This window comes from Anopheles funestus, chromosome 3RL (genome assembly GCF_943734845.2).
Source record: "Anopheles funestus chromosome 3RL, idAnoFuneDA-416_04, whole genome shotgun sequence".
Lineage (NCBI taxonomy): Eukaryota > Metazoa > Arthropoda > Insecta > Diptera > Culicidae > Anopheles > Anopheles funestus.
The window spans coordinates 25308369-25322494 of NC_064599.1; the positions used below are offsets into that span (position 1 = coordinate 25308369).

The 14126-nt window shown below is 42.7% G+C and overlaps 3 protein-coding genes across 4 annotated transcripts in view; 1 reads left to right on the top strand and 2 right to left on the bottom strand.

The window, feature by feature from the left end:
• The window catches only part of LOC125770398 (cysteine-rich venom protein 6-like), a 60335-nt gene that overhangs the window by 4322 nt on the left and 41887 nt on the right, over window positions 1-14126 (bottom strand). The gene's annotated exons all lie outside the window — the stretch shown is intronic.
• On the bottom strand, window positions 486-4455 carry LOC125770397 (uncharacterized). The gene is made up of 2 exons (XM_049439900.1): window positions 1351-4455; window positions 486-1287 (listed from the first exon to the last, which is right to left on the bottom strand). Exons 1-2 carry the CDS (start codon window positions 1366-1368, stop codon window positions 499-501), a joined length of 807 nt encoding a protein of 268 aa, XP_049295857.1. The 5' UTR covers window positions 1369-4455; the 3' UTR covers window positions 486-498.
• Window positions 8943-13471, top strand: LOC125770395 (uncharacterized). Its single transcript, XM_049439898.1, has 2 exons — window positions 8943-9938; window positions 11200-13471. The coding sequence occupies exons 1-2, from the start codon at window positions 9936-9938 to the stop codon at window positions 12271-12273; spliced, it is 1077 nt and encodes a 358-aa protein (XP_049295855.1). The 5' UTR covers window positions 8943-9935; the 3' UTR covers window positions 12274-13471.

Consider the following 14126-nt stretch of genomic DNA (forward strand, 5'->3'; position numbering starts at 1 on the left):
GTAGCAGCATTGGAAAGCAGCAGCGCGTCAACAGGATGGGTGCATCGCACAAACGTTCCTGCATGGAGTACTACGCACATCAAGCGCATCGGCAGGGTTCGGATCAGGTCGAGGAGTGGTTTAGTTAGGGTCCCATCGGCTGCCGGGTCCGCTTCTCGGGCCCAGCGTCACGATGAATCCCACATAACCCATCTCGGAGGGACTGGTTTGTAGCCGCAAGCCGCCCTTCGAGGTGGGTACCTTTTGAAGGTTCCCTCCCCGTTAACAAAAAAAAAAAAAAAAAAAAAAAAAAGGTCAAAACAATAAAGCTAAAATAGAGTAATTATAAATCAATCAAACAATTCTTTGTTCATACAGTTTAAGCCTTTGCATAAGGCCCACTATGAGTATTTTATTGAAAACAAATTTAAATGTCTATACAAAATTTAGCTAAACGGCACATAAGGTAACAGCAAACATAAACGCCCTACAGTATGCAATCGGAATCCATCTTCGGTTTCACGTCGACTTTAGCGAAACCGTTGAGGTTGGCGTTTTTTTCGACGTCTCCACGCTCAGCTTGCGCTTGTAACGATAACCCTCGTGATCATCGTACGTCGGCGGCACTGCATGAACGTTTGGCAGCGAGTGAAATCCTCCAAACCCGTCGACGCCATTGCTCGGTTCGCCGAGCAATCGGTGTCCTTCGAAACTTTCACCAAGCGCCAGGAAAGGTTGATGTGTCACGGGATGCTCCAGCACCGGTGGCAGAGACACCTGCGGCGGTGGAATGTATGGTGGCGGCGGTGGTGGTGGTGGATGCTGCAGCTGAAGACCATTGTTGATGATAACTGGATTCGGCACTGGAACCGGTACATGGACCGGATCCGGTGGTAGATAAGTGTTACCAGCGGCCCCACTAAAGCCTTCCTGAGCGAAAACGGTTGAGAGCACGGTTTCGGTCACGTACTGTACGACGGGACTTGGCTGCAATACCAGGGTGCTGGTTTCGGTCACATATTCCAGCTGCGGTACAAAGACGGTGGAGACGGCATACTCCGTAGAGGTGATCAGTACCGGGTTTACCACGGTGGAGGTCAAATAGTCCGTCAGGTATACCGTGTTGACGTCCGTGAAGAAGTGGTTCAACGTTTCGGTCGCATAATCCGTAACCGTTTCGGTAAAGATTTCTGGCAAACATTGAGGCGTTGGACGTGGATAAAAGTATCCTTCCTGTGGATCACACTTGGCACCTCCGATCACCAACAGCAGCAGCAGGTGTATCTTCAGCGTAAATGATAGATTTCGCTGCAAGAACAAACACATCCTTTGTAGAACTTTATCCGGGGCGCCAAGAACCACACCACTTACCATCTTCGGTACCATCATCTTTACCACGGCTGACTGATTACGTATTCAATTTCCCTTTCCAACTGATTACGGCACAATTAGCGAACAAATTAACACCTGCACCGGCTGCTAACGGGTGTGCCGATGTCGGAACCGGACCTTGGCTCACGAGTTTCTCACACTTAATCCGCAGCAAAATGTGACTCTCTAGTGACCGGCAACTAGGGCTAGACTTACACGCTGTTAAAAAAAACACTGTACTGTCCGATAAGAGGTCCGATCGGATGTGACACCTATCCCTGATTTACCGTTAGACTTTATATACTTCGAGCGAGTATTAGGACACAATGTCATCTACCCTTCCATACGGAGGAGATACGGTTGGGCAAACCTGGTTTTCGAAGGTGAAAATTATCTTCACAAACAGCTTACATACAGCGTGTGCTGCTTTTTCGACAATTTTGTTGCAATTGAGCGAAAAAGATGTCCCAACCGTGTGGTGCGTAATATGCTGCTGACCTACAGAGCAAGGGATTTGAGGATATAGCCGATATGCAACAGCGGATTTTCACACAATTGCAGCAAGGTTACTCAAAATTCGAGAAGTACAGTATCAGTATCATACCTACTGGATTCAACTTTACGTCTGAATTACTGGACCACAGAATAACTGCTTCAGTTTCTTGGATAGGTTAGTATTAGCACCCAGCTTGAGGCAAAATAGACTCACCGAAAGTCGACTATTGCTAAGTGCGAGAAGACTTTAGAATAGCACCGTATAACAGTTTTGTTATACTGGGACCAATTAGACGAGGTACACCTATTCTAATGGAATTGATGACAATGATATATCTGAAGCAGCGTGTTTATCGGTAAGCGGACTAATCGACCGCTAGAAGCCACGTGCTCGCAAGTCTATAAAATCCTAACTATTTTCTCAATGCAAACATTTCGCAGGGGCCCACCCACTTAGATCCTGCTTTCCTCCTTAGGGCCTAACACGTCCGCTTAGGGCCCTCCAGAAGTGTAAATCTCCCCACCTGTTTATCTGCCGAAATATTTGGAATTATTTTGCATATCTAATAAAGGTTTTAACTCCTCAAGCCTTAATAAATTCCCATCCGTCTCCCCATGGACATAGTCAGTCCTGCTGTCCAGTCGCTACGTGGTAAACAAAAAAGTCTTGATATCTGGCCTGGCCGTTGTTAAGAAGCAAAAACAAGCCCTTATAAATGGATCCCTTTGGTTTCCTAACCTTATCCTGAGAAGAGCACTTCAGTTTTCGATCTTTCTTCTTCGCAACACATGTGATTGTTGTGATGCTTTACTCTGCGTATGAATATCTCTTTTTTATCTGGATTGTGTGCTACAAATGTTTTATTTGTTCTTAGAGATTTTTTTCAAAATACATCATGTCAGGCTCATAATAAATAACCCAGGATCACTCCACTAGACGCACAACATCACTTAGCAATGAGTATGAATCAATGATGTAAAGATCTTTTTCCTCTGCGATAGACTCTGATGAACGAATTAAACTGTTTGTTCTTATGAACTACATTTAAATATTATGCAATGTATAGAAAATAATATAATTCCTCAAATCCGGTTTGTCTGCCGTAACAAATAATAATTCAAGTTGGTTCAAAATCGGCATCTAATCGCAAACGCAATGTCTTCTCCTTTTGCTTAGCTCGTTTTGTTCGCTCGAGAAGCGATTCGAATCATTTTTATTCGCAAATTAAATTCGTAACATGAATGAAACATCCTTGGGAAAACCCCCCGAAACAACCAAACTTCAAACTCATGCCGGAATCGCATCAGCCCGAGCATCATGTTCTCTCACAAATGGAGATTAGCTAAACATTTCCTTTCAATTCGACATTCTGCACAACGGCCTAATGATCCCACCATAACCGCCGCTCGAGATGGTATTTCCGCCTTCCATCAAAGTACATACGCGAAGATTCAATTCAACCGCACACACCGCGATTCCTCCCTGTGGATGATGAATCCATACGAAAATGTCATACATCCTCTTCTCTATGCTACCCGGGACCTTTTTCTCGCGTTCTTGATTACTTCATTCAGCATTATGCACGTACTAACACACACACACGTACCGCAAATGTCAAGAGAGCACTGAGTAGCTTCGCAAACACTACGCCCCACGCTGATCGGTTCAATGCACGGCTGTTTGCATTATCTACAGGGGTTTTATTTCTTTTTATCGCACCACCAACATACTTCCGGGCATTTTTTGGCGCGGTTGGTTTCCATGTGAAAAATCTTCCCAGCACTCTCGTAGCAAATTGTTCTGCTGTAAGATGACCGCAGCAGTGGTGGTTGCAGTTTTTTTTCTCCTTTTACGCGTACATGCCGTCATGAGTAAAATTTGAACTTAACACCTTCCGGTTGGTTGAACGTCAGCAGCATCGCATGAATTGATGAGCACTCATTTAACCCAAGCTTGGTGAGTAAAAATAAATACAAAAATAAAACTAGTAACAACGCACAAACGAATTTTAAAGCTCCTCGGATTTTGGTGTGCATAATGAATTTTATTTCTCTCTCCACAGAAACCGGTACTAAAGACAGAAGAGGGAAAATCATTCTTTGTCGGATTTTCAGTCACAAATCCTCCCCATCCTTACTGTCGTGGGATTACAGATGTTTTTTTTGTCTTCTTTTTTAGCTTGATTTTATAAATCAAACATTAAATAAATCATTCTTAAACTCGTAAACTCGCCTCACGATCATGGTCAAACACACCGGCCAAAAACCGGGATGGAAGACAAACCTTACCGCACCCGGATTCGAAATGTCAAAATAATTTCCCCACATGTTGGGTTGCGTGGTTTTTATTTCATATCTTAAACCAAAATTCATTTGAACTGCTTCCACACACTCAACACCTAGTCAAACAACGTGACGGTCCGAGGATGAGCTAGCGCTCGCGTTTGATCGTATTGTTCCGTATCGCATGCATCTAATGTTTGTGCGCGCCACCGATTGCGGACGACCTTCCGCGATCGTCGGTAGATTATGATTGATTGTACTTCAGCCCGAAAATGTTGAGCGTCTAATGCAATTACTGTGGGTTTTTTGTTCACTATACGACGACAACCAAGAAGATAGAGAGCGAAAAAAAAAATCCACGTCCAAGCTAAATGCCATCGGGTCATCGGACACGCCGTAGCATGGGTGATTCGATGCGCTTTTTTCGGGCGGCTGCACTTATGTAAAGTGGCAATCGAACTGATTGAAGGATAATCGGTGGCCCTTTTCTAACACGGCGCTGATAAAAGGGATACAGCGTGGGATTTGAAGTAAACATTTCTCTCTTTTTCTTTTATTCTCTCTTTCTTTTTGAAAAACAAAAATACACTAGTTGGTGTATAAATGCCTAAACAAAAAGCAAACATCTAAATACATTTTATATAAATATAAAAATAGAATTCTTACAAACTACCATTTTGCTACAATGTTTCCGTCTTTCAGCCCATTATGCACCGGTTGCGCTAAATGGTGTTAAATTTTCGCAACTCCATACCGTACCAGACCGTCACACATTAAACAAGGATATACTCAATTTGCAAATCCCATGCAATGGTGCTAACATTAGTCCAAGGTCCAAAACGCCCACCGTATCGTGATAAGCTTTTACATACCCGATATGAAAGACTTGCACAGCCGCACAGAAAACGAACCCTCGAACCGATCGATCAATTATTATATGAAATTCCCCGTTCTCATTCAACTACACACAAACACACAGATACACGCAGGTGTGTACACATTTGTTTGCACCATCCATTCGCTACCGAATGACAAAAACCAGTGTACCCCGCCACCCGCGTGTCCCGGTTGCCGCAAGGATGTGATCAAATATTTGCGCACATCGAGGCTTTACTTATGCCAAAAAATTACCGCATAATAATGATCCCGACCTTGACTTTCATTAGCGGGGAGTACTGTAAACTGGGCCCCCATTGGCTTGGCCGGCGCTAGATGTAGCGTAACGGATCCGCACCGATCCGCTGAAGGGTACGGTGTACCACCCGCGGTTAGATTCTTTTCAAATTTGGCCCATCCACACCACTTCTCTTTCCGGAATATTTCACACAAAACGAATAAGCAATCCATCCCAGCATCCACTTGAGAACTTGCTGCGGTCTTGCTTAAACACTTCACCTGCTCAAACACGATGCTCTACCTCGATCAACCGCAAACGATAGGGAAGCCGCCATTAACATGGCGACCATACGTCCCCAACCCCGTCCGTATCGACGAAAGGTCACTCCTGCGGGGTTCACTTTCGGAGTTCACCGAAAATCGTACCCCAAAAAAATGTGTAGAAAACATCCAAATAAACCCACCACGATCGTGCTTCCTTGCCACGCGTACAAAAGCTGGCACGCGGTGTGGCGTGAAATTCGAGCACCTTGTTGTGCACAAACCAACATCTTCCTGGCGCGTGGACACGTACCGTGTACATCTTTGCGCAACATCAAACAGCAGCATACAGCGGGTCGTGTACCACTAATCGAACGAAGCGGTGTACCCTCGTCTACGGCTGGGGTTGGGTTGAATCCGGACGGGTTTACTAGCATTGAAATTAGTTTCACATTATCATAGGCTCGAAACCGCGTACGATCAGCAGCCTTGTATACCCCGCAACCGCGAACCCTCCGAGGTTCCCCTTTCGGTGCTGTATGGCAAACTAATTATACTCGCTAATGGTCCTCACTCTTCATCGAACTCACTCAAAGGCTTCTGTTTTGCTCTCACTTTTACGCTACCCACCCGGGTACAACTTTAAAGACGCATCTTTAGTGGACAGTTCCCTTCGGGTTTCTTCGTGCATAGTCGCCCAAAAAACCGTGAAAAATCGGTTTCGCCTCAGCACAACAACAGCACAACCGTTGTGCGCATTTGATGAAGATATAATTGATATGGTGCGTGCTGCGGACCTGACCAGCCAGCGGTTGAAGGTTTTTCCTTCAGCTTGAAACCGAAGGGCGCTGTTTTTGGTAGGGAAAATGCCATCACTGCAGCTGCATATCGTTACAGTGAGTGCTGATCGTTCCCAGCCCGATAAAGGTAAGAGGAATGAAGCGTTCGAAATCACATCACGCGGTATTGTTGTGTTTGATGAAAATAGGGCGCTTTATGCAAATTCTCTCATCCTTGCAGTGGATATGATCAGTTTCTATAAAATTGTGCAAAAAATTAATTTAAAATTTATTGCATCTGAAGGACTGCCATGTCTACATTTGTTTTAAAAAATATCTGAAGTTTATACAACCCGGGGCCATAGTGATTTACATTATTAAATTATAGTAAGTGAAATTATTAATATTAATACAGGGTTTTCAATGAGTAAAGTTACAATAGAATGTGTTGGGGAAGATTTGGAATCCTCATCAAGTCCTGAATCTTGTTTAAAATTACAGCGGAAGGCCGATTATCCGTGCTCATCGGGACTCACTTCCCACCGAATAAGCGAATATTACGGATAATAGGCACAACTCTTTTTATTGATAAATATTAGTGTTTAGTGTTTAATGGGTGGACTTTTTTTCTAATGCTAAATGTTAATATTCTTAGGTGCACTTTGCAAAATAAATCTGTTTTATTTGATCGAAGAACTTGAGCAAATTATGTTATTTCCTATTGAGGATTTTATTTCTTACCATCACCGGTTTGCAGTTAATATGTCATTTCCGAGCTGCACGTATAATGGGACAGTCGGATAAAAGGTACACCGATAATCGGCGCTCCACTGTATCTTAATTCTATGCAAAAAAAAGTAACAAAAACTTCCAAAAGTAACAAAAAATCGAAACTTAGCTATACATTTTACATTTCAACTTTTCAGTAATATAAATACTGCCCTTAAATTTGCCACTCAGAGGGAATTTGAATTCAACGGCAGAGTTGAAGTCATTTCTATTGAATTATATTTCAAGTTGAGGTGGAATGAGTGGATGTTTGCATCTTTTAAATTTTAGCAAAATTCTGATACTTTTGCAAGCTTAATTCAATTATGTTCTATTATGTTATGAAAACAAAACAATTATGAAAAACAAAAATGTGAATTGAGAATGCATTAAACAGAATTGATTTTCAGATCTACATCAATCCATTCTAGTTCAATTTGAATAGAATCTAGGAATGGCTCCAACTTGAAAACCCTGTAACGATGACGTGTGTTTATACCCCAATGATATAAAAGAGTATTTGGGTCATTAAAAATAGATTTCTATATTACTCGTTGTTACTGCCAAATGGTCATCTGTTGCTATGTGGAAGTCGATCGCGATGAAATATGGAACGATCGTTTTGGATTAAACACTTCTTTAATGTTAGCTTTAAATTGGCATGCCACATTTCTCTACAAATGTAAGTTGATGATTTATGTTATTTGAACGAATTATGTTATTTGAATGACGTATTCTTATTAATTGGCAAAATTAAAAAAAAAAACTTAAGTAGAACAAGCGTAAATAATTATTATATGTTTTACTGCGAACACTGATAAAAATGTACGAAAAATTGTATTAAAATAAATGAGAAAAAACAATTTTAACACTAATTATTTCTATCTCTATTTTTCTTCTCTGTGTAACTACATTTAAATGTCATGTCGGCCATTTTTGGTCTAAAACTAAACCATTTTTAGTAGTTTTCAAATTTCCGAGAGGCTTGAAGCTTCAATATTTGTAGAGAACTCAATTATAAACTGAGCATGTACGTTATTTATATACGCGGAGGCAAAGGTTAGCTTGTTTATGCAATTCTATCATACCTTTGTTCATTACTTTAAAAAAATCCAAAAACCTTTCAATAACAGCGTAGTTTGTTGACATTTGTTAATTCAATATTTGTTACACCTACTCATGCATGCGACATTCTTCTTTGATGCAAATCATTGCTTCACTTACACGAATTTGGTATGTGGTAACATGAAACGCAAACTCCTTACGGTTTAAGGGTAAAATAACGCACCAATTTTGTATGACGAATTCTGCATGAATCAATACCGGAAATCACACAAATTCCCCTCCCCCCCCCGGGGGCTAAACTGTTAATATATTCGCAAATTAGCTTATTTAAAGCGTTCGAGATGAAAAGTGACTGTTTTGAAAGTGACTTTATGATCTATTTCCATTGCCAAAGTGATCGATCTTATAATTCATTTTGCCATTTTTTTTTGTTACTCTCTCCCTCTTTCAAGGCATCTCATCACAATTTGTCACAACGTTTTGTTTTCTTTCATCTTCTTTTTTTTGCAAAGATCCCATCTTTATTGGATAACATTTGTCAACAGCACGCAACAAACTTGGAAACATGAACCAATTCTGCAACGGTAGCCACTCTCGTTTGGTTCACACGTCCGTGTGCCGGGTTCGCACCAACCTGCGCACTTTGCTGCTACGGGGTGTGTATGAGTGTGCGTCTTTTTTAACGACACATTTTCATAGCGTACCATCCAGTACCAGATGCTGATGAAAACCATCAGAAATAAATCAGGGTCGATTGGCGTTAAAGGTTGTGCCTACCAGCGAAACGCTAAATAGATCATCTCCAGACCACGATTCCGTGACGTGTGTCTTTCGATTATGAGCCGGTGGCGGGAAAAATAAGGCAATATGCTACTCTGTTTTTTTTTTTCGCCAGTGCCAACAGAAGAATTGACAGTTTGCTGGTAGACACAACAAAAAAAACCCGAAAAATATTCCCACATAAAAAAAACCTTTCCTACCCTTTTCTGTCCGCCAAAGTTGTGTGCGGCTGTGCTGGAGATGTCAGGTGGAATCAGAAAATTAAATAATCAGTACGTCACAAAAACATCAACACGATCTTTTAAAAATGGCTAACCATTGGGTAGGGGATGAATCCGTCTAAAATGCTGTACATCCCCCCGAAAAGAGAGAGAAAGAGAGAGAGAGAAGATCCCCAATACTTGCAAGTTCTACTGACGCTGTCCACTAAGGTTGCTCTGAGTGAACTTCTTTTCAAATCGGTTTTTCTTTTCTACTCTCTTGGTCACCATTATTTGGACAGCTTGGTTGCCCTTCTCCTCCTATTTCTTCTGCTGGTTCATAGCATCGCACACCAGCAGCATATTTCCCGCCAGGTAACCCCTCCACACCCAACTCGCTGTTCAGCGGCTACGATCATCAGCGATGCGCTCGGAATCTCGTCCTCCCGGTCAGGGGGGAATAGAGCAGCACAAAACGGTATATACACGCCGAAATATATGCCGAGATTCGCACTCTTCGGTTGTGATGGACGATCAGCACCACATTGTCATATAAAAAGATCAACCGGCGAACCAGAAGCGATCAGTCTAACGCTGACCAGGTTAGCTTAGTGGCGTACGCGTACCAATAAAACCAGCAAAGCCGTACAGTGTGGGCGAAAGTTTTTCCTCCACATTGTTCTTGTGGACATATCCTTCCCGAGAGCCACAGTTTGAAAATCGAAAGTGATCAGTGCTGTGCATTCTTTTGCAGGACCAGAGTGCCGAAAACGTTGCGTAGTGGTGTAGTGTATTGGTAGTGCGAGGCTAAGCTTTTCAACTACGACCAAAAAAAATAATGGTGAGTCGCGATATAACGAGATGCATCCGGACAGTGGCAGGTGCTAATGTGATGTTTGCACTAATCATTCGTTCGCTACTGTGAAGGATCAGGTGCTGTTCGTGCAGTGATTTTTTTTTTTGCAAATTTAAACCAAACCCCACAAGCAGAAGAAATATTGCGCTGGTTTGCGTTTTGCAGGATGGCGATGAAATAATCATTCGCACGGGGTGCTGTGAAGTTTGATTAACAACTGAGTGTCCTTGAGTATGTTTGGGAAACCATAAGTGGAACACAGATAGGCGAAACATTTGTGTTGTTCATGTGATTACATATATCAATGCGTACTTTGTGTATTTTGAATTTGCCAAAGTAAATTTCGATTGCATCACTAGCCAAAACTGTAATGAAAATTACACATCTACAGTGAAATCAAGAACGTGTTATAGAAATTGTTCCACTTCTAACCACTTCTAAAATATTCTATTTTTTATCATTAGAATTAGCATTATCATAAATTATGGAAAATCTTCCCACGATACTGTTACACAACTGTTTGAAGACAAACAAAACTCCACATCTTAAATTACACTAATCCCATCCTCACGAAGACAGCCACCTGGATAGCCCTTAAAGATTGGATGCTTTGAATGCTACACTAATTATCATCCCTTTTGCCTTGCTTCGTTTTCGATAACTAATCCACGGTCAAGGACGGTGGTCTTGTAAGATTTTCACTTTCCTTCGATCCTCATCAACCGTTCGGCGATCGCTAGCGTAGCGTTAATGATCTGGCGCTATTCCACCCTGTGATATGAAAATTTTTAAATGAACGCTTGCTTTCGACACCTTTTTGGCCAGTGTGGTTGATTTATGGTTATCCTTTTGTTCGCTTATCTACCCTGCGCTACAACCCGCTGGATGATGAGCATAATGACTGGTCGTTTCAATGCTTCTCGTATATTGATTAAATTCCTCCAAAATAGAGCTTGCGACACGTTTATGCAAATTGGCTCTTTCTATTGCGTTAAGAGCATTAACGCGGTAAGGCACCCGCGTTTGTCCGGTATAGTTCAATCCGGGGAAAGACCTTTGCTTGTTAGTTACTTTGGTATTTGCTTTCTACCACCTGATGGCCTCAAATTCCAAATCAATATCGCTCCTATATAACATTTCCCATTAAGCAGGTGTTTCGCTCACCGTTAAAATCATGATTTAAGTGACAACTCTGGTTGGTTTTTGATTTGTTGTTTTAAACCGCCATCTTTTTTTTTTTTTGCAGAAACTCTGTGCCTTCCTTTTGCTGGCCGTGCTGGGCTGTGCTCGGGCGGAACAGTTTGAAGGATATTTTTACCCGAAACCGAGCTGTCCACTGCCCGAAACGGTGTACATCACGCGTACGGAAACGGATTACCAGCGTTACACGGAAACGGTCGCTTCTCCGGTGTATGGCGATGAGCAGACGGTTGTGTCGTCCGTTTACATTACGAACACCTACACAGCGACGGTGCCTGTGTACCAGACGGTCACAAATACCGTCACCTACACCGTTACACCACCGCTGCAGCCGGTCCAAACGGTTTACAGCACGGTAACGCTGCCACCGATCGTATCCACCACGACCGTTGTAACGGCGACTCCGGTCTATCGTACGCAAACGGAGACTCGTACCGTTACACAGCCTCCCGTAACGCTACCGGCACAGGTTATCTACTCGACCGTACAGCTGCCACCAGTAACGCGCACGGAAACGTCCGTCTACACCACCACCACACCCGTCATCCAAACCGTGCAGGACTATCGCACCGTTACCCTGCCACCGGTAACACTTCCGGCTCAAACCATCTACTCGACCGTACAGCTACCACCGGTAACGCGTACGGAAACTTCCGTCGTTACACGCACCAGCCAGGTTGTACAGACCGTGCGCGACACCGTTACGGTTCCACCGGTAACGCTGCCAGCACAAACCATCTACTCCACCGTACAGTTACCACCGGTAACGCGTACCAGCACATCCGTCTACACAACGGCCACACCCGTCTATCAGACCGTTACCGATACGCGTACCGTTACACTGCCTGGTGTACCAGTGCAAGGTCAAACCATCTACAGCACCGTAACGCTACCGCCCGTTACGCGTACCGTCAGCTCGGTCTACACGCAACCGGGCGGCTTCCAGACGGTCTACATCACCCAGACGGAGGTGCAGCGCGATCAGCTACAGGGCCAAACGATCTACAGCACCGTAACGCTACCCGCCGTTACGAAGACCTTCTGTGCACCGACCTATCTGCCACCGCAGAACACGCTCGCTGCCTACAACCAGGGACGCTACACGAACGGACTGTTTTAAACGCAGCGCAAAACAAACAAAATAAAACTAAACGAAACGATCAAGACCGTGATCACTTTCTCATTTAAGCAGCCGTTATTATGGGAGCGCACCATTTTGACCGTCCCTTCCTTACCTTCCCTACCCGCTGTTGCCCATCCGAATGAAGCAGCGAAACAAATGATTTTGACGCAAAGCGACGAACCTGCTCGAACTTCCATTGCAATCGTTTATGTGGTACGGCCATCGGAAAACGTGCTGCGTGTCAGATTTGTTTCATCTTCTGCCTAACCTGTCCACTTCCCTTTTCCATCTTGCCATCTTGTTTAATCGGCGACCTCCGACGTGCCTCCAAATAGAAGAATGCCATATGAAATCCGCGCCAAAATGCTAATCAACTACGCCCCGTGCCGTGTCGTCTGTCGGCAAACCTTGAGGATGCATTTTTAAATAGAATCATCACAAAGCACGCACCGTCTGGTGGGCTCCGTCCCATGCCTGCCTGCGCTCGGGGTTTTCTTCGGTCACCCTCCGAAAAATTTTCACCCCTTGTGTCGTTTTTTTTTTCTGACTCTGATGAATTTCACAACAAATCTGAGGAATTCCCGCGCACGCGCGCCAACAAATATGATGAAGACCACCATCAACAAAAGCCATTGATCACGGACGGCATGATCATCTCATCAGGTCGTATCTTTTGGCGTTGCCAAATATTAAGCATGCATTCAAACGTAGTATGGGAATATGGATGTTTTTTTTCTTCGGTGCAACCAATTCACCAGCCTCCCACCACACCCGATGTATTGTTTTTCTTTGCCAATTCGGGGGTCCGTTTTGTTATAATTACCGTTTAGGATTGCTCAAGACGTGGTCAACGTGCATCTGTTTCCTTTGCCTCCCCGATAAACTTTTGTGTGCAAGTGTCTAAATATTATGATGGGTTTTTTTTTGCTTTTCGTTTGGAAGGGTTTTTAAAAGTTTTTAAATGGCTTCCGTCGTACCATTGTTTCAAAGCCAATTAACATGCGAACTAGTTTATGATGCATAATTCGTTTTGAGGGAAAGCGGCAGACACGAAACAATCAAATGTGTTCTAGTGGCCTAGGTGGCCTTCTTTTAGCTGATTATTGCTTTACATGCTAGTGGTTTAAGGTTGTATTAGAAAAGTGTAACAAGTGTAACGAGATTCAATAAACGAGCAATTTATTTTTCATTTCAATTATAATTGATGTCAATTGTTTTACTGCATAAATATATCACAACAGACTCTTCTTTCCTTCCTTTTAGCATATATAAAATGTTTACGGTTGTCTAGAACTATTCCTATACAACGATGAACATTAGCCTTCCACCATAATTAGTAAAATCATTTACATTTTTTTCTGTGTTTTTTATCAATTCAATTCTATTCGTACAAAACTGTTCACCATTGTCGGCTCCACAGCCGTATATTTTTATCTTCCTAATTTGCACTAAGCACAAGTTGTTGACAAAAGTAGACCATAACACGTAGTACTGTGCTTTTTTACGAAAACCATCAAAACAATGATAACCGCCAAGGTTAGGAAAAGAGAAAACGACACATTCTTTAGCTCAGTAATATTAATTTTTGGAGAAAAACCTCTAATAAATTAAATTTACGTGACAGAAAATGTTCGTTAGGAGAATTATTATTCCTAAAAATGATATTTTCATTCAGCAGATAAATTTTGTTTGGATATCTATAACATAAGACACGTTAATACATTTAATGAGACATTTTGTGTTATTTACTATTCATACATTCATTTCATTATTCATAACCTACATACAATGCTAGAAGCGGTTTGGTGGTATATGTGATAAACGCCGTCGGTTCCAAACGACAGGACCGA